General features: G+C 35.1%; 2 protein-coding genes and 1 long non-coding RNA gene across 3 annotated transcripts in view; 1 reads left to right on the top strand and 2 right to left on the bottom strand.

Annotated features, from left to right (window-relative positions):
- LOC108371290 (uncharacterized) overlaps positions 1 to 14899 on the top strand; it is a 17109-nt gene extending 2210 nt beyond the window's left edge. Inside the window, exons 2-3 of the long non-coding RNA XR_001848734.1 lie at positions 4845 to 4852; positions 14846 to 14899. This is a non-coding gene — a long non-coding RNA (uncharacterized LOC108371290). The remainder of the gene's footprint in view (positions 1 to 4844; positions 4853 to 14845) is intronic.
- LOC108371287 (probable cytochrome P450 309a1) lies at positions 7293 to 11249 on the bottom strand. The gene is made up of 8 exons (XM_017626820.1): positions 11022 to 11249; positions 10401 to 10539; positions 9609 to 9719; positions 9440 to 9541; positions 8743 to 9165; positions 8550 to 8673; positions 8210 to 8473; positions 7293 to 7557 (listed from the first exon to the last, which is right to left on the bottom strand). The coding sequence occupies exons 1-8, from the start codon at positions 11228 to 11230 to the stop codon at positions 7394 to 7396; spliced, it is 1536 nt and encodes a 511-aa protein (XP_017482309.1). The 5' UTR covers positions 11231 to 11249; the 3' UTR covers positions 7293 to 7393.
- Positions 14900 to 16958: 2059 nt separating the features above from the next.
- LOC108371291 (probable cytochrome P450 309a2) lies at positions 16959 to 19710 on the bottom strand (the record flags this gene model as incomplete). Its single annotated transcript, XM_017626821.1, has 7 exons — positions 16959 to 17207; positions 17276 to 17539; positions 17614 to 17737; positions 17797 to 18219; positions 18276 to 18377; positions 18429 to 18539; positions 19561 to 19710. Coding segments are annotated over 7 exons (1338 nt in total), but the record flags the coding sequence as incomplete, so codon positions are not given.
- Positions 19711 to 19934: the final 224 nt, after the last annotated feature.

A 19934-nucleotide genomic window follows, 5' to 3' on the forward strand; every position in this document is an offset into this window, starting at 1 on the left:
ATGATGAAATGTCAAAGCATACTGAGCATCTTTCTCTTTGACACCATGTCTGAAATCCCACGTGATCTGTCAAATACTAATGCATAAAAATCCTAACCTCAAAAAAATCACCCGTTATACGTACATATGTACATACGTATGCATCAAAGCTTGTTAGTTTTTGTGCTACGCCTCTGGGGGACATTTTCCTAATCAAGTTTTGTGTCAATGTTTTCTGAGTGTAATAAAATTCAATGCTCTGCAATATCATTTGGCCCCCCTTCTGTACTTTGCCATCGAAATCGGACTTTATTTTGCTAATATTTGATGTTTTGTTTTAAAACCTATACATACACACATAAATTTAGGCACGATTGCGTGAGATGTATGAATCGGTATGTATGTATGTACATAATTGTGATTGAATAGCTTAAAAGAATAAATTGCAAAATATGAATATGATTTTGTAAATGAAAATGAAAATGAATATGACTAATCATATGACTGTGATTATGAATATGTATATACATGAATACGAGAATGAATATGTATGTGAAAAGAAATAGGACCAATATATATGAATATGCAAATGAATTCGAATATGTATTTGTGTACATTTTGCAATAATTTTTTAAGAGTTCAAAAATTTATGTCTTCAAAAACACCCTGAAATTTTCAGTATTTTTTCAGGTTTGTATTGTATAAAAAATTGTGTATTTTTTATTTTTCGAATTTATTTTACATATATAGCAATACGAAAAATCCGGGAATTTGTCAAATTTGGAAAATTGTTTTTTAATTTTTTTCTTTGGTATTATATGACAGTTCTAAAATTTCTGAATTTTCATCAAACATCCAATATAATTAGTAGATATAGTACATATGTAAATGCATTATCCCTTAAACTTACACAAAATTTTAGTTTTTAAAAGTAAATTTTTAAATTTACGTACTTGCCAAAAAATGCTTCGACTTCAATAGTTATTTGCGATATTCCGGCGTGTAAATGGGCGTACATTTAAAAATTTGCTTTTAAAAACCAAAATTTTGTGTAAGTTTTCGGGAAAATACTAGGCAGTAATATTCATACACATAGCAAGTACGTAAATTTAAAAATTTGCCTTGAATAATCCATGCTGTGAAAAGAGGCAAAATAAAATATTCTCAATTTGTTTAATTTTTCTTGCAAGTCATAAAAAAAATTTCTGTTGCATACTTTATAAGTTGCAATTTCCCCGGCTTGTTGACATCGAGCGAAAAACTTACCAAAGAAAGTGACTGCATTTTTTTTTGTTTTCACTGAATTTTTATTTGTTTCCTTTGAATAATTTCTGCAAAGCATTCAAATCAACGTCACCGAGTGAATGACACTCGAACACAAAATTTGCATATCATGATAAATTGAGCCATTAAAAAATGGCAAGGCAAATAAAAAGTGGAGAGCTAAGTGGAAGAAAAATTTTAACAAGAATTTTTATTGAGCTCTTGAAAATGGTGAAATGCATTGAAAATGTCGATGATGTGGGAGCAGCGTAGGAAAGTAGAAAGAAATAGGCGAAAAAAGTATGCAAAAATTTGAAATAAGAGCTGGATAATTTGGAGGATAATAAAAAATAAGTGATTTTTATGACGTAGTCGATAGAGGCACATAAATGTGAATAAGAAAAGGATAAAATACTATAAGTAACGGAAGTGTGCAACTAATGCTGTGTCGTTTAACTACTACTAGTCGATACTCGCAATAGGGGTGTGGGTCTCACTTTTTGGACAGCTTAGCATTCATAATGGAATTGGAACTATAGAGCATCCTAGGAAAATATGGGGCAGCAGAAGTGATTTGCGTGGATAAGCTGGAAATAGTATTGCCACGGCTGACACGCGCTTTAGCGTTCTTTTGTAGCTCGGTTACAAGAGATTCCACCTAATATAAATTCACAAAACGACACCCGCTGCTGCGTACAGTGAATTACTCTGTTCCGTTTCTTTCAACACTGCTACGTTCGCCCGCTAGGTAAAGATATCAGCGATGCGCGACCTATCCGAATAGTTCTGGACCAGTTGAGGGCAATTTGAATGTGGAACTGTCTGGTTGAGCTGCGGTATTTAACAGTGTCTGGTATTTGTAAATGTGTATCTGTATTAGTTTCATAGACGCCTGCCACACGTTCTCAGAGAATAGAACAAGAAACCTCTGACTTCATTTAAGAAAGTATTTTCTAATTTATTTTCTCCAGTACTTTGTTTTTGTTCTGAAAATTTAAGTGAATTACCAAATCATTTCTTAGCATGCTTAAAGTTATTTTTTTAAATTTAAAAAACTTGAGAAAATGAATACTTATTTATTTTACTAATATTTTTTCGAATGGTTTTTTCCAAAAAAAATTTGGTGTTGTTCGTAAAGAAGAAATCCTTCTTCGTATTTTCAGTGAAGTGTTTTCCTTAAATCCAGTCAAAACTAAATCAAATTTGAATAAATATTTCGTGAAATAAATATATTTAAATATATTTTAAAACGAACACGTAATCCAAAATCGACCGCGTTTAAGAGATCGAAAAACGGGTTTTAAATTAAAGCGTTGTTAAAAAACATTACAATTCTGTATAATACCCAATCGCATATTGTAGTATATATGTATGCACCTATGTCTCATCATAAGTTTCGAAAACAAATTACAAAAATGCCTCGAATACCTGTTATCTTATTTCATGCATAGAATCCATAAACAAACTTGAAGCCAATCGGAGATATGACGTAACTTTTGTACTAAATGCAACCGACTCAAAAAATTATGCCTCATATGAATGCCTTTCAGAAAGCCTTTGCTGCTCTATTGTTTTATTAACAAAGTATTCGGCTCTTAGAATAATCACAGCAATTGGCTAATTACTCATTTAAAAAGCTACTTTTGCAAGTGATAAAACTTCAAAACTGTCAATTGTTAACCACTTGTTCCTCTATGTACATATGTATACATATATCCGCGCTCCTCCGCTCCGCTACTTAAATAAGTACAATTACAACCTATAAGCTACTCAAATAATACTTTTTTCTCGACTTTCAAATGTACGCTTTCATCCTTATCTTCACAATGTTTCACATAGCTGCTGTTGCATTGCTTTTTCCTAATTAAGCTGACCACAATTAGTCAAAGTTAATTGCTTGCAGGACAGCCACATTGTGTACGTAAGGACGACGACGATTAGCCAGCATTCAGCGGAAGAGTTCAATCTTTAGGCTACCGCATAACAAAAAGAAAAAAAACCAGATGGAAATCATTGTTTGAGTGGTGGGTGTGTGGTTACATTATGCTGTAATGGCTTCTAAAGTAGCTCTGTGTACTATAAAACAGCGCGTCTGGGGTCATTGAGCATACAGCTATGCCACGACCACTTCGAACCACACTCGCCGTCCTCCTCCTCCGCTAGATTGCCTTGGCAGGTTGACACAAAACGTTGGCACTGATTTTGACTTTCTTGCGACACATTTCCTCTTAGTTCTTCATATCCTACTAAAATTTTTTCCTTCAGTCTCTGCTTACTTTGTTATTTGTACGGCAACAGTTCGGTGCTTTATCCTAAGCTCAGTACACACACACACACTTGTGCTCACAAGGCGTTCCACTTTACCATTCCCGCTGCCCTGATTGACATGATTGTATAATGTTTTCGATAGAAAGTTTCCTGCCTTCCTGAAGGCAGTAGGAGGCGGACGAAGTGCTGCAGTTTGTAAGTATTTATTTTGAGGTGGTGACGATGGTGGCTTTTTATTAACTTTGCCTTTTGTGTATGTTCAATATTGCATGTGACATTTGTAAATGTCAGTTGGTTGTCAGCAGTTTCATTATTCGAGCTTTGCTTGTTTATCTCTCTCTCTCTTCACCAACATACACACATACATATGTACATATGTATGTACATTCCAGGGATGTTACGAATATTTGTATTCGCATTCGTTATGCGAAAGATTCGCACCATTTTACACATTCGCATTCGACATTCGCATTCGACCTTCGCATTCGCATCAAATGATACGAATGTTTTGCTAATGTGAATGTGTACATGGGCAGAGAGTCCACTCTAATATTGCTGAAATGGCTCTATCCGCACAATTCTGTGTTTTCTTGATAAATTATTTGTAAAGAAATTTTATCAAAATTTTTTTCAAGTAAAAGCTCCCATCGCATTCTGTGTCAATACTTATAAAATGAAAAGCTCTACGATTTCAATATGGAGGAAACTGATTTTATTGGTCGCGTTCATAAGACGTAGCTGTTTAGCTCATCTGCTACGAAACTGCTGGCAACTATTGAACCCAACAATTACGTCTTAGAAACGTATTGATGAATATGCTGCCAAATGAACAGCTGATAAATGTAAATAAATGAAATTGCAACAAATACAGATAGTCGCGCCGATACTATTTAGAATTCAACGCTGAGCGGCCGCCGTGTTGAAAAAATCGTTCAATGTTACAATGAATTAAACAGTGTAAAATTATATATCAAACATCTTAAAAACATATATTTAGAAACGTAGTATTATTATAAAATATTTTCGTTACTTTATCACGTCAGTAATATAAAATATAATAAATTTGTTTGCAACTGCCACCTCACAAAGCGGCGTAAGTCTTTTCGTTCAGCTGTTTAGGCTAAGCCCAACACGTTGAGTTCAGGTAGCGTAAAAATTTTCCGCTGGAAAAAATGGCGGACAGTTGCCAACTGTTGGGCTGATCGTAACTACTCAACTGTGCGTTTCTAAGACAAACAGCCAACGGTTACCCAGCAGCTACGACTTATGAACGCGCCCATTGTCACTTATGAAAAATATGAATTCAAAAGCAAAAAAGCTTTTGACTGCCGTAGCCGAGTAAGTATAAATGTCGGCTATAAATTCTGTGTGTCGCAGGTTCAAATGCCGGCACATGCAGTATTTAAATGACAGAAACAATTTTTTAATATACATAATTTATAATTTTCATATGAAATTTCAATTTGTAAACGCTTGTCAATAGCACTTTCAATCTTGATAATTCATCAAGAAAAGAGCTTTTGATTTCTGTGCTAGAATTCCCATTCTTGATAAATAATAAAAAATTCGCTAATTATAAAAATTTGTTATTTACCAAGTGCATAGGGTCGGGCTGTAAGTCTGTCTAACCAGGGTGCGGACAACTTTTAGCTTCAGGCGCTAAACGGTTAAGTAGTATATCAAGCGCAACACTGGTGGGCCTTCAACAAGTACTGCTAAAAGTCTTATAAGCCACCTAGAAAAAATGTTAGATTCCTCCAGCGAAAGCGAAGGCTCGGATGTAGAATTTGGAGGCTTTAAAAAATGTGAAATTAAAGCTCAATTGAAGGCTTATCTTAAAGAAAAACGAACTCTTCTCGGTGAAAATCCTCTCGATCCTTGGAAAAGTAATCTAAAATACGGCAAATTGACCGATATGGCCCGCAAATATTTGAGCGCTCCACCCGCCAGCGGTACAAGTAAGCGGCTCTAAGAAATCGCTTCATGGTAGAAAAGGCAGCAAATTATTATTTTTTGAATATAATATGCCCCTTTTGAACTTTGACTACTAGACTAGAACACTGGATAGGTTAAGCAGTCGTTCAATGTTCTATTAATTTACAAAATTTGTATGCAATAAAAACGATGACTCAAGTTGATCAAGCTTTTTTAATGTTATTCCTAACATTCGCAAAAATGACATTCGAAACAACCCTAGTATATTCGTACACATACGTACATGTGTGCAACACAAAAGGTGGGCCAGTTGAGGGTGAAATGTCGTTCAGCTGTTGTCACTTTTGTTGTAGCAATACATTGTTGTTGCGGAAAATTCGTAATTTCTAATTCGTAATTTGTCCTATTTTTGATGTACATATGTACTTATGTATGTGTGTATATCCGTGTGTGTGTGTGTGTTTGTATGAGCGCTTGTATGCGTCCGGTCAGTCAGGTGAAAGTTTGAGATGCGAATACATACTTTTGAGTGACGATGTTTAATGAAAATGTCATTGATGCCAAGTGCAATTAATTAAATACTGCAGTCGAAATGTTTGCTCTCTCATTTCTGTGTTTGTTTGTGAGCATTTACTTACTTCCCAACAAACGCTGGACAAAAATTTTTAACGCTTATTTCTAAATTTGATTTTTAGCATTGCTTCTCATTTGAAACTAAATATTTTCCCAAATTTTTCTCAAATATTGTTTATCAACTTAAGAAGGGTTTGCGAAACATTTGAGAATTTTTTTTTAGCATTTTGCTTCGTTCGACCTGTGCAAAGATGTCGAAGTCTATCGGCAGCAGCGTTGCCGTTTTGATACACTTGTATCATTTTTGATACTTTTTTCCCAAATTTTAAGATTTGATTCTTTGATACTTTTTTGTTCACAAATGCCTCACTTGCATACTTTTGGCTGGCAGAAATGAATTTTTGAAAACTACGAATAATATTACTAGTTTAAAGGCAAATAATTTTTTTCTTGTTATTTAAAGTTTTAAAATTTTATATGTAGATATTTATAAGTTTAATTTGGTAAGTCTTTTAAGGGAAATACAACCCGGAATTTCTTTGCACACGCCGCCACACAAAAACATTGCGTTAAATCAGGCTTGCGTCGTTCGTTGTTTATACTAAATTGCACAGATGTTGCGCTAAAATCGATAAAAAGTTATCGAGATACACCTTTGTAGTCATAAAGTGGGCGGTGCCACGCCGTATATCCGAAATTTACCGTTACATAGGAAGCGGGTGTAGTTTTAGTCCGATTTGAATAATTTTTAACGAATTGCTTTTCCGTACCAAGGTTATTAAATGCAAATGAGATACACACTTGTGGTCATAAGTAGGCGGCGCCACGCCCAAAAGCCAAAAATTTATAAGAATCTAATTTTCTTTAATTTTAAGCGAGGAGCGTGTTTACAGTCCGATTTCGCACATTTTCAACAGCAACCTACCTTGTATAAAAGGCAACCTGCATACCAAAATTCATTGAGATATCTAAATTTTTGCTCGAATATTCAATATTTCTCTATTTGTTAAGGAAGGAAAATTCCATATTAAAAATTTGCCTATTAGTTTGAGAACTCTATCAAAGGTTATTTGAGATGCATTTGAGAAGTAACGTTTGAACCTCAAATGCATCTGAAATTGATATTTAACAAAAATGTTTATTGGGTTGCTACTACGCTTTCAGTGCAATTTGAGGCATCTTTGAGTGTGTAGGATTACAAAAAGTGTGTAATAAATTAGTTAAAATATGCAAATATGTTTATGTATATTGATATTTTGTTTAATCGAAAGAAATATATATATATGTATGCACATATACTTACATGTATGTATTTTTATAAAAGAAAAACAAATTATGTTTATTTTCTTTAAGGACTAAAACTTTAATATCTATATTATAGTCTTTCATACTCCAGCCAAAATTCGCCATCGATACCCATTATGAATGTCGGTGATTCGGGTCGTTTTTCCGGAATTGTTTTTGCACAGCAGTTTACTCGATAAGCCTTGAATATTTCTACGAGGCAGGTTTTAACCTCCACCAAACCCAAATGCATGCCTGAAAAGAATGCAAATAAGTTCTTATTAAACCAAAAATGTATCGTTGGGAATTGCACACAAATTTTTCGGTTATCGGCACCAAACTGGTCTCTTACAAGTCTAGGAAAAGGGAAAAAGATAGTTGGCCAAATTCAACGGCATTCGAAAGAGGAATATTTGTTTTAAAGATACTTTGACTAGTTATCTATGAAAAAATTTATTTACTATGCTAAAAAACCTCAAATATGTCAAAAAATAGTAGATTGGATTTCAACGCACCAAAATCCTACGGAAATATAGGTTTGTGGTTATGCTTCCTGGCTCTTGCTCGCCTATGATATTTATCACATACATATTTATAGATCTTTTACGTAGGAGAAGACTGAAGACTTCTGTCAGAGGTCCAGAGAATCCAGCTTAGCGTAGGGATTCCATGATAGCCTCTGGGAAATCTTTGCATGCCCCGTTTTCAATATAGATAACTATGTAGTTACCAAAAATTTGTCTCCCGGCTACTGTAGTTTTAAACAGTATCTACAACTTGTTAAATAGTCTCCTTGGAACAGCATTGAGTCCTAATCTATCATACTGTTACCAACTACTGCGTTTGATCTTGACACTGACGGAAATGCTTTGCTACTAGAAATTTTGTATTAAATTGCAAAACTCACCTGCGCATATTCGTGGTCCATTTCCGAAAGGCATAAATATACCCCTTTTCATTAAATCCAGATGTGCCTCATTATTAAAACGATCCGGATTGAATTCGTATGGTTTTGGAAAGTGATCTGGGTTATGGTGAAAACTAAATACAGGCACACTGACAACTTGGCCGACTTTAATTGGTATTACAAGCCCTTGGCCCACTTCCAGTTCAGTGGGCTCAGTGGAAATGCGGGCATAAAATGAGACTACGCTGATCAAGCGAATGGACTCTAAATAAAGCATAATAAATGGATGGCTTTAAAGTTTTTAAAAATATATGTATGTATTTAGGCAAAAAAGACGCACCATTGACACACTGATTCAAATATGGCAAAGCACACAATTTTTGATAGCTCACACTCCCATCCTCCTCGAGATTTGCTAAGATCTCCATACGCAGCTTCTCTTGGTACTGCGGATGATGCGCCAACTTTTAAAAGAAAATGTTATATGTATTCGCAATAAGTAGAATTGTTTATAAAGATTAGTAGACACTCACATAAAATATTGTATGGAAGAGCACCGTCGCCGATGTCTCGAAACCATCCAGCGTTGTAGTCAGCATACATCCGACCATATCGTCGAGCGTTAAATTTTTCTTTTCTTGCAACTGTCGCAGATAGTTGAGAAAATCCACTCTGTTCTGGCTACTCTCATCTTTTTCACGCCACTCAAGTGCATCCTTAGTTAGTTGAGTGAAGAACCGATCGGTTGCCAAGGGAAACAAACGAGGTTGCGCAAAGCGACGTAACCAAGGCACGGGCAGCAATTTGAAATAAACGGTAACTGATTGAGCGATATATTGGAGCCATTTTTGTGACATTTCCAGAAAAGTATTCGGTTCGTTCGACTTAGCGAATGCATTCGTTTCGATGCCCCAAAGGAACTCACCTAAGACGTTGGAGGTGAAACAGAAGCCGAGCTGGGTAAGTGAATTAAGCGAAAAGAAATTACTGTTACATATTTTTTTTTTGTATCTACATACAGACATTACATAAAAACATACTCTTGAATTTGTAAAGATAAAAGTGCTAAAGGGGTTTTGATGCGATTCAGCGAAGGTTTGCATGTAAAATAATATTACGTCTAAACAAGTTACGTCTTAGACGAGTTGCCTTTATTATCTCGATTATATTCATACGTTTGCCTCTTAATCCGGCAGCCTGAAATTCGTTCTTCATTAGGTATCTACTTACATTCTTTGTTTCGATGATGGCATTGCCATTAGCAGTTCTGTTTTCGAGATATTTGGCCAATTTTTTGGCGCAACCTTTCCAAATAGGATAAGCCATGCTGAGCTGAAAATAAGTTAGCGTTAATGGATTTTTTAGTGCTTGAAAAATTAAAACAAAACGTGAAAAGAACCTTGCTTTGCTTTAATCCACCGACTACATGTAACCTTTTCGCTTTCCACGACTCGTCGCTGGTAAAGAAAGGACTTCCGGCAGCTATCTTATCTTCCTTTCGGTTATATATCTATTAAAAGAAAGAGCCTACTTTTCCGTTAATGATTCCAGAAATTCAATGTATGTATGTACATTAGACTGTCCCAAAAAAACAAAGTTGTTATTTTTTTAACGCATATCCCCTCATTTTATTGGTTTTGTCTTAAAAGCTATCCGACTAAAATTTTATGGAATTCGGACCACGGCAAAACGTGCCGACTTGCAGTTCAGTTACTTACTAATTTTACTTATTTACGATATTCTAGGCGATATTACAATACCCACGACAGTATTAGGGCATAATATTTAACAAATCTACGTTTTTAGTTTTTTTACCAGGTAGTCAGGATTGTTTTCAAAGGACCATAAATTATAATACATATATTTTCAAAAGTTTACACAAAATATGGATATATGAGTATCAAGTAAAAGAGAAATTGAAAAAAGATTAATTATGACTTTTGTTTTAAATTAATCCTTTTGGAACATGTCAAAATGTCCTTTGAAAATATTATCCTTCAAGATTTTGAATTTTTAATGCATTTTGAAGAATCCTAGTTTAATTTGAATCCTATAAAAAAGCAAACATATAGAGGGTATGCATATAAAAACTTGCAAAAATTTTTGTCCCATATATTTTTGGGACAATCTACTGTACATATGTATGTAGGCATGTATGTATGTATGTACTTATACATGTGCTTTTTCTTACCAAATCGGCTGCTACGTTGCCGCGAAATTTTCCAAAATTTGTCACCATAATTTTCTGCGCCAGCCCTGGGTCTAATATTAATATTTGCGGATTCCGAGTCATAAAGACACCGATAGCTTTATGCGTGTTCTTATATTTACTGAAAAAATATAATATATAAAATAGTTCAAGCCCGGTTCAGCCTAATATCAAAAATAATTAATAATTTTCTGATAGCGGCCGCCCCTCGGCAAGCTATGGCGAACCTCCGAATGTATTTATGTTATAAAAAACAGCTTCCCATAAAAATACAGTCGACGCTTGGAGTGGGTCCCTGCCCCTTGTGTGACAACATCAAGGCGCACGCCACACGCCACGGAGGAGAAGCTCGGCCAAACACTAACATATGTGTAAGCGCCAATCTATTATTATTATAAAGTAATGGATATTTAAAAATTGTTGTTGCTCATAAATTGAATGAAATAAAAAAGCGTAGTACAAAAGGATGAAACGTAGTGGGATAGCAAATTTTAAAATTAAAAAAAAATCGTAGCAATTTTTTAAAAATCGTAGCATAGTGACAACGCTAAACACTGACCATTAACATTCAAAAACCACTAGGAACATAGCAGTCACACTCACCTATAAACTTCATCGACATCATAGACCACTGGCTGTTTGCCGGTAATAGCGCTGGGAAAATTTCCTAAAAATATATTTGGTTTTGGGCCATCTAGACCAACTGCTTTAAATACTCCATGATGCCAGCTTAAATATTTGTAAACTAATAAAATTATAGCCCCAAGAAGACCAACAGTGACTAGAATCGCTTCCATTTCGTTACTGATCATATTGGAATTCTTGTTTGAAAATGAGATGCAGTTATCAGCTTAGACGACGTTTACCGATAAGAATGTTGCATATTTGCATTTATGAATGTATTTTATTATTCATACTATTTACGATTATACTTATTTGTAAAAGCTAATATGTTGCACATTAATAAAACGCTAGTTGAATATTCAAAAATATACAGTGACTCAAACGAATGACCACGTGTTGTTTTTTTTTTGAATATTTGCAATGTTTTTCTAGATAAATTTTTGTTGTTTTTTTTTTAATAAAAATATTGCCCACGTTGTTCGCGCTTGCTTGGTTATCAGCTTATCTGGTTAAAAATAATTTTTCTACAGTGCATTTTGTTGTTGTGCAATAATAAAATACACTACTGAAACATTATTTTTAACCGGTTAACCGGTGTATGTAAGCAAAAGTTTCCTTTTGTTCGGTAATATTTATACCAAAACAAGTATGAAGAGCTGCAAAGTGTGTAGATTTCATTGAATCGTTGAGTAGGGGACTAATTGACTTCGAATTACAGCCGCAAGGGATGAGTCGGGTCTAAGACGAATTAAACTTAGACCGGGTGAAGAGCCTGTTGATAAACCATTAACTGATTAAAAAAATTTAAGTAGAGTCTTTTGGATCAGCGCTTATATGTATCCATGATGCAATAATAAAAGGTGATGTACGTTGGCAACATCTCGCTCTTGCGCTGCCTTAGGAAATTTCAATTGCCTATTCGAGAAACTACTTTTTATTTTCAATGTAATTACCTAAAAAAGTATTATAAATCCCACTGGGAAAATAGGTAAGCACCTTGCGAGGTAAGCCATGTTTTCTTCCAGTTTTTAGTACCAAAATTGTCATCATGGCCAATGTCATCTACTAGTAAAGGGCAAAATGAGCACCTCCGAAGACACATTACGTTGTCAGTTGCAAAATAACGTGCAGCCGAAGTTATTTCCAAGCACCGAACTACTCCGAGCGACTGCTCTGCATTACACGTAACTTACTTTGTAAAGCGGCTCAGAAGTATGTCTGATACCAAATGTACATTCTAAATTCCTACTTACATAAGGCGGCCATGCCTTTGTAAAAGTAAGGGACGTTCGGCAGGGAANACACAATGGCACTCACACAAGGAAACACATAAAAACATTATAGCTCGATCACAATGAAAACGATGAGCTACGGACCACAGCTGTCAAATTATTTTAACACGTACTCTTATGTAGATAATTGTGGTTGTGGTCAGAATAGATCTATTTATATTTTTCCAGCGACAGATAAGGTACTTCATCTTCTTTTATGTCAAACTCATACAAATTCATGATGTCGCTGCCGCATTCAAAAAAATCATGTCATCATCGACAAAGCGTTTAGATAATAAAGACAACAAAGTGGAAGCTGTGGCCCGTAGCTCGTCATTTTCAAGGCGCTCAGAAATTTACTTCTTCGTATTTGTTTTCATCACTGTTCGTTGACAATTAAAATTAAATTTGCAATTTCGACAGTGTCGATCGGATGTAAAGCCAAATTTGTTTTGCTAAAATTCAGCGTCGCTTGTGCTCCAGAAAAGTTCCGCAAGTGACTGCGTTCCTACCAAAGTTCATTTTTATTATGTGCTCTGCTCAAGTCAAGCGAGGTGTTCGTCAACTTTAAGGGCTGTGTTCGTGACCAAGTGTAGCGTCGTTTTGTTTAATGGAACGCTCTGGTCCAGCACTTTTCTTCTATGTGGTAGTTGTTGTGTTTCTCTCTCTGAGAGAGCAACAGAGAAAAGTTCTCAACGCTAAATTTTTTAAAATCAAAACTTATCAAGACAAATTCTGTGCGTGTAGAAAAAATGGTATTGTACTTTTAAGTCCATCTAACGACTAAATAAGGTAAATTTCCAAAGAATTTGGATTCATGTTTTGTTATTATCTGGTCACACTGCTTGCAAACATGTACATATGTATTTGCATAAATAGTAAACAAAATAATTCTGCGCTTATCAGTGTACGATTGAAATAAAAATTAGTATATATTGAGCTGATAAGAATAAAAGTAAATAACTACAGTTTTAAGGTAAACATTTAGCTATAAACATAAGTGCCAAGAAACATAGAATACAAGATGACGCGAACTCAGCTGAGACCGATTGGCCGTGACTTCCAAATTCTAAGTATAAAGCAGGGATCAATCCCGGTTTAACCCAATAGCAAAAAATACAAATCAAAAAAGGGTTTTTTCTAACAGCGGTTGCCGAGTGTATTTCTGCCATGAAAAACAGCTTCTCATAAAAATACAATCGCCGTTCGGAGTCGGCGTAAAACTGTAGGTCCCTCCCCTTTGTGTGACAACATAAAGGCGCACGCCACAAATAGGAGGAGAAGCTCGGCCAAACACAAACATATGTACATATGTGTAAGCGGCAAAAAAAACTTGACCAGTAAACTATAATGTAAAGACATTTTACCATTGAGTATCGCACAAAGTAGCAGCGAAAAATGGGTACATGAATGCGCACAAATCGTCGCCTCAGAAAACGGATGTCGTATGTATGTTCCAAAACATCCGAAACTGTACGGGAGATTTTTGTAAGTTTTGAAAGAGACGTAGCTGGTGTTATCAGTTTTTATTTTCCATATTTTTTAATTTAATATCTCTAAACGTTAATGAGAAAATTTACTTTTCATTCAGTATGCATTTATCGTCAGCGTTGCCATTTTGGTGCTTTTAGAGCTAGATTTAGCAGTTTATTTTTCTGTTTAGCTCCGAAAATTGGTTTTTAGCTCCTAGTTCTTTCTTTAGCTCTTTTCATATTTATCTAGCTCTTTTTTAGCTTCAGAAAGTTTTAGTTGTATTTGGTATATATAAGCCAAAACTTAAGCGTTTATAAGATGGAAATTTTCGAAATACAGTGTATCCCCCATAAACTCTTGGATCTAGGTTAATGAATTCAAAAATTAATTAAAAGAAGATCTTTTTTCTGATAGCGCGGTTGTTTTTACTTTACTAATTTTACCTTTAAGAAGAGCTGGAACTAAAACTTTCCAGAAAAATTTGGCGAAAAAATTATTCAATTCAAATATCTGAAATTACAGACTTTAACAGTTTGTAATTTATTTTTAGTTCATTATTATAAGTGCCAACGAGTTCGAAATATATGCAGCTTATTTTGGTTTTAAAAGATTTTTTTCAGCACTTTTTGTGTAACTTTATAATGAATGATTTGGAACACAAAGAGATAACCAACCGTTCAGCTATGGAAAAACTAAAAATGCGGATCCATAGTACTTTTTACGCTGAAATAAAGACGATTAATTTATCTTTCAGTTGATATCGATGTCTGAGTGGAAGATCGACCTATCTCGGCAGCCGGTTCGAAAACTATCTATTTTATCTCAGAAAACCTTTCAAGAACGCTCTACTTCAGAATTTTATTGAAAAACACTCTATCTCAGAGTTTTGTTAAAGAACGCCCTATCTCAGAATCCGGTTCAAAAACGCCCTATCGCGTTTGTGAATTGGCAGCTGAGATAGGGCGTTATTCCACCAAATTATGAGGTAGGGTGTTTTCCAATCAAATTCTGAAGTAGGGCGTTCTTGAAAANCACTAGAGTTTCGGAATCGCCGAGAAGTTCTACATAGGAATCGGACAGTGGCATCCATAGAACATTTTTGCTGTAAACCAGAGTAATTAGAAAATGAAAGAGAAATACTTAACTTACCTGCGTAGTAGAATTTTCAACGCGAAGACAATTAAAGAAGAACGTAAGTTTGCAACTTCAATTTTTTATCAATCATGGTTGCATTTTAGTACATTTAAATTTGTAGATTCTTGTAAATTCAGTGCTGCCACAGCTTTAAACATTTCAAATTATTTCGTATTTTAACTATCTATGAGAAATTTGAGTTAAAAAAAAAACACTAAAAACGGTACTAGGTGTTATGAGCACTCGCATACGAACGGTCAGTTTTCTCGCATACGAGATCTTACCGCAGATACATTTTTGAACGTGGGCAGTTTATCGCATACTATTTCAGTGCGAATATGTTGTTAATGTTTTATAAATGTTGCGAAAGTTTTATCTGTTTTTCTTGGTTGTGCTTTAACAGCATTTCTCCGAATTACGCATTTTTTATCTTACTCGGAATTAAAAAAAAATACGAAAAAATAGTTGTTAAACTCAAACCCAGATATGCGACAACAAGTATGCGATACCTCGTATTTTATATCGTATACCTTTTGCGATAAACGGTCTACGCAAGCGGTATATCTATTGCGCTGTTTCGTATGCGAGCTTCCATAGCAAGTTCACCTTTCTTTAAACCTATTGCAGCAAGTTTAGCATCGTTGTTTTACTCGCCTAATTACGACATCAGTAATCTGCGGTTTTTTATCCTCACACCAGGCCTGTGCGTATTTGATAGCACCTGCATCCGTCGCTCCCACCTCGAACCCGACATGAGAAAAATTCCAATGACTAAATTTTTGTCACCAAAAATATATTAAAAATGCGATTTCTTTACCAAATTGTGCAATTTTGTACAATTTCCTAATATTGGCCCTTGATATACAGATGATCGATTAAAGGTTCCTGAAGAGATCCGATTGATACACGCTGACACGCAATTTATATGCTCAAATGAAAAAAGTAAAATCCAGTTTTTTTTTCAAATCTAAAGGAGCGCAATTGACATGATGTTTTTTACTTAAGTTTGCAATATGTAAAACTAAAGGTATACCCAAGACTGTAATCGCGTTAGGAAATGACTATTATCGTTCGTCAAAATAGGCATGTTTGTACAAGCTCAGTATTCTTCCAGCTTATCTTCAAACAATTGGGGACCGATTTTCTATTATATAAGACATCGATACGCACATATATCGTATCGGAACTATCTTTACCAAATTCGATTTTCGATTTTCCTTTCAGTTAAATCGGCCAAATTATATTGCCAAGAAAAATGTCATCGATATCTTTTCTAATGTTTGGATTTCCATCAGAATTTTGTTCACATTGCCAGTGACTTAAGACCTACTATGTCCTAATAGCTAATGGGAATATGACAGTTTCGCCGTTTTCTGCAGCCAGCTTCATTTTCCAACCGCTCAGCGTTGACGCCGCGTTGTTTCATATAAATTTGCTTCATACAAATTGTATGGACATGAGATTTTTTTGACAACCCGACAACGCTGACGCTTTTGTTTAGGTATTGGAGTTATCTATCGAAAACGAGATTGCCACTCAGATTCACTTGTCCAAATCCAACGAAAAATTCGCTCAAGCCAAAGCAAGCAAAGTAGACTTCTTGTAATTTATATTTGAAAATTTTGATTTCAATAAAAATTAAAAATTCTTAAATTTCAGCTATTTTATTAGCCTACGGGTTTTCATGGCAGAAATACACTCGGAGGTTTGCCATTGCCTGCCAAGGGGCGACCGCCTTTTCTGTATTTTTTTGCGATGTTACTTTGACCAGGGCTAGCACCCAGGTCCTTCCGAATGGTAGCGCGCACTACTAATCACCACACAACATATTTATATAGTTTGCCCGGAATTTATTTTTAATTTAATCTTCGAAACCTAGAATGCATTGCTAAATGTTTCTCTAACAAAATAATTGACCCGATTATGGTTCTCAACGTCGACGTCGATTATATTTTTTCGTAAAAATATTCGTATTCCTCGCAAAACTACTGTGGTCAGCGAAACCGGAGTTGGACCTACGACGGTTATTTTTTGATGAAAAAATTACATCGATGTCGACATCGACAATCATAATAGCGCCGAATGTAAAATTTTTTTGAAGAGTACATAAATATTTTTGCTGACTAGAGTCTCTCATATTCAATTATCAAATCACCATCCAATCCTACAACAATAGTTGGCGAGTCAGGTTTTCTTTCAGACGCAGTTTTCTCACATACTTTCAGCCGATAAGTCTTAAGTATTTCGGCAATCGGAGTTTTTACTTGCAACATTGCCATATGTCGTCCTAGGAAAAAAAATTAGTGAATCGTTTATCGCCTTAGCAGTGATTAATTCCTTCCAGCAGGCATTTACCCAAACAAATGCGTGGACCGTCACCGAAAGGAACAAAAATGCCCCTCTTCGCCAATTCTGCTAGATCAACGTTATTGAAACGCTCCGGTTTAAACTCCCATGGGTCGGGAAAGTAATCGGGATCGTGAACATAACTAAAAAACGGAATGGCGACTTCCTGGCCCACTTTAATGGGGATACGTCGTCCATCGTTAAGCTCAAATTCGGTGGATTCTGTACAAATTCGCGAAGTAAGTGTAAGCGGACTAATTATTCGCAGTGTTTCTAAAAGAAATCGTAATGCGATCGTTGATAACTATGTGTATTTCGGTTTATATGCGCATAAAGCGAATATATACCTTGCACACACTGATCCAAATGTGGCAGACCGATCAAAGTTTGGTAACTGATAGTACCATCAGCATCGAGATTGCTTAGAATTTCTTTGCGCACCGTTTCCTGCCAATCTGGGTGGTGGGTCAACTGAAATTGGAAAGTTATATTAGTTATTGCAACCGCTCTGCGAATGATCTTTGACTCACATAGAAAAGTGCATGGTAGGCAATCGTTGCCGATGTATCGTACCCATCTACAAGTACAGTTGCCATGTATCCAACCACTTCTTCGTGCGACAGATTTTTCTTTTCCTGCAGCTGACGCAGATAATTCAGATAATCTACTCTATTTTGATTAGTCGCGTCCTTTTCGCGCATTCTATAAGCATCCTTGGTGAGTTGTGAGAAAAAGGATACCGTTTCGTTAGTAAATATGCGATAGTTTGTGAAGCGTCGAAGCCAAGGGAATGGTATACATTTGATGTGGCTTATTAAAGCTAGGAAAATTTGATCTGGCACTTTCTTCAAAATGTCCAAATAAGTATTTGGTTTGTCTAGACTTTCGAGTGTGTTTGTTTCGATGCCCCAGAGAAACTCGCCCAAAACGTTGGAATTAAATCGATAGATGAGCTGTGAAGAAAATGTACGATAATATGTATGTTTCTAACAAACGCTTACGTACTTACGTTTTTAGTTTCCAAAACAGCGTTGCCATTTGTAGTTTGCTCCTTCAATAGATTGCTTAGTTTTTGAGCACAACTCTTCCAAATGGGATAACCTAAGTTGAGCTGAAAATGCGCGTGAAGTGAACTTACGCTGTGATTATACTCAATTTATACCTTGTTTTGTGTTAACCCGCTGATTACGTCTGCACGCCTAGTTTTCCATTCTTCCCCAACGTTTGAAAACGGATTTACGGAAGCTATTTTATCCTCACTTCTATCGTAGATCTAAAAATATTTTTATTAGTTACAGAATTTAACATACTATATAATCATATACATTTCCTTTATTACTATATAATCATACTCAATTCATTTATTAAATTTAAGACCATAAATTCGGCGAAATTCCAGGGCATACGTATGTACATACATACAAGGGAAGTTAAATAAAAGCTTGTAAAAAATACAGAATTTTTGCCTAAAATAATATTGAATCTAAAACTTTACTTTCCAGAACTTTAGTTCTAAATCATTTCTTACAGAGTTTTAGAATACAGAATTGTGAACGGAAATAATTTTTAAAAGAATTTTTTTTTCAAATTTTTTTCAGAATTTTCAGCCGAATAATTTTTGAAAAGCAGAATTCACTATCGCTCCCTTTTTACCGTTAGGGTTCGATATTGCACGAGCAAGTTACATTTGGTCTCCGACTATACAGTACAAATATCGTCGCTACCATGCGTGGGATTCGACACTTTATTTAAACCAGTATCTCTGCTTCTACGAAGACTAGAATTTCGACGATTTGCTAACTTACGTATCAAATAGGGGTATGCTCTGAGTCTTGCAAAGCCCTTGCACGGTGCACGGATTGCACGGTTTGCAAAGCTATCCCGAAAACCGGTTTTTACCGGGCAATCCGTGCAATCTGTGCACCGTGAATTTATGTACTTTACACCGTCCATGTAGACTATTGAGTAATCCGGTTTATTTTATTAAAATGTCTTATAGATATATTTAAATATATATGCGCAAACATAAAACAAATGTACATATCGACGGTACTTTGGCAAATCCTCGTATCTGAAAACACTCTCGAACAAAAACCTTTTTTACTGAATATTAAATATTAAATACTTTTTAGTTAATTAAGAATATTTTATTATGAATGGTAGTATTTTAAGTTCTATTTTGAAATAATTGTTCAAGTTATAAAGTAGTAGTGATTTCTGCGATATGAGGTTTTACCAAAGTGCCGCCGATATGTACATTGTACAAACACAAGTATGTAAATTTCACAACTTACAAATTTCTTTGCCAAATTGTCTCTAAACTTTTTGAAATTCGTTACCATGACTTCATGGGCCAACTTCGGATCTAATATTAAGAAGCTGGGATTTCTGGATTGGAAAACGCCAATAACTGCGTGATTTTGCTTATATGTACTGAAAAAAAAAACCCAAAATATTCAAGTAAAAGCATTTTGATTTGGAATAAACATTTTCTAAAATTTGGATTTAATTAAGGCATATTCAAAAATGTGGAAGTGATTTCGACAGTGCTGTTTTTTGGACTACGATTGAAATGTCATATATAGAGAAAATCTTTCAAATCGTACATAAAAAAAATTATTTACGTTTTTGCACTATTTTTTATATGTACATGTTCTGTTTTTTTTTT

This window comes from Rhagoletis zephyria, unplaced genomic scaffold (assembly GCF_001687245.7).
Source record: "Rhagoletis zephyria isolate East Lansing unplaced genomic scaffold, Rhagoletis_zephyria_1.1 Rzeph_scaffold_04862, whole genome shotgun sequence".
NCBI lineage: Eukaryota > Metazoa > Arthropoda > Insecta > Diptera > Tephritidae > Rhagoletis > Rhagoletis zephyria.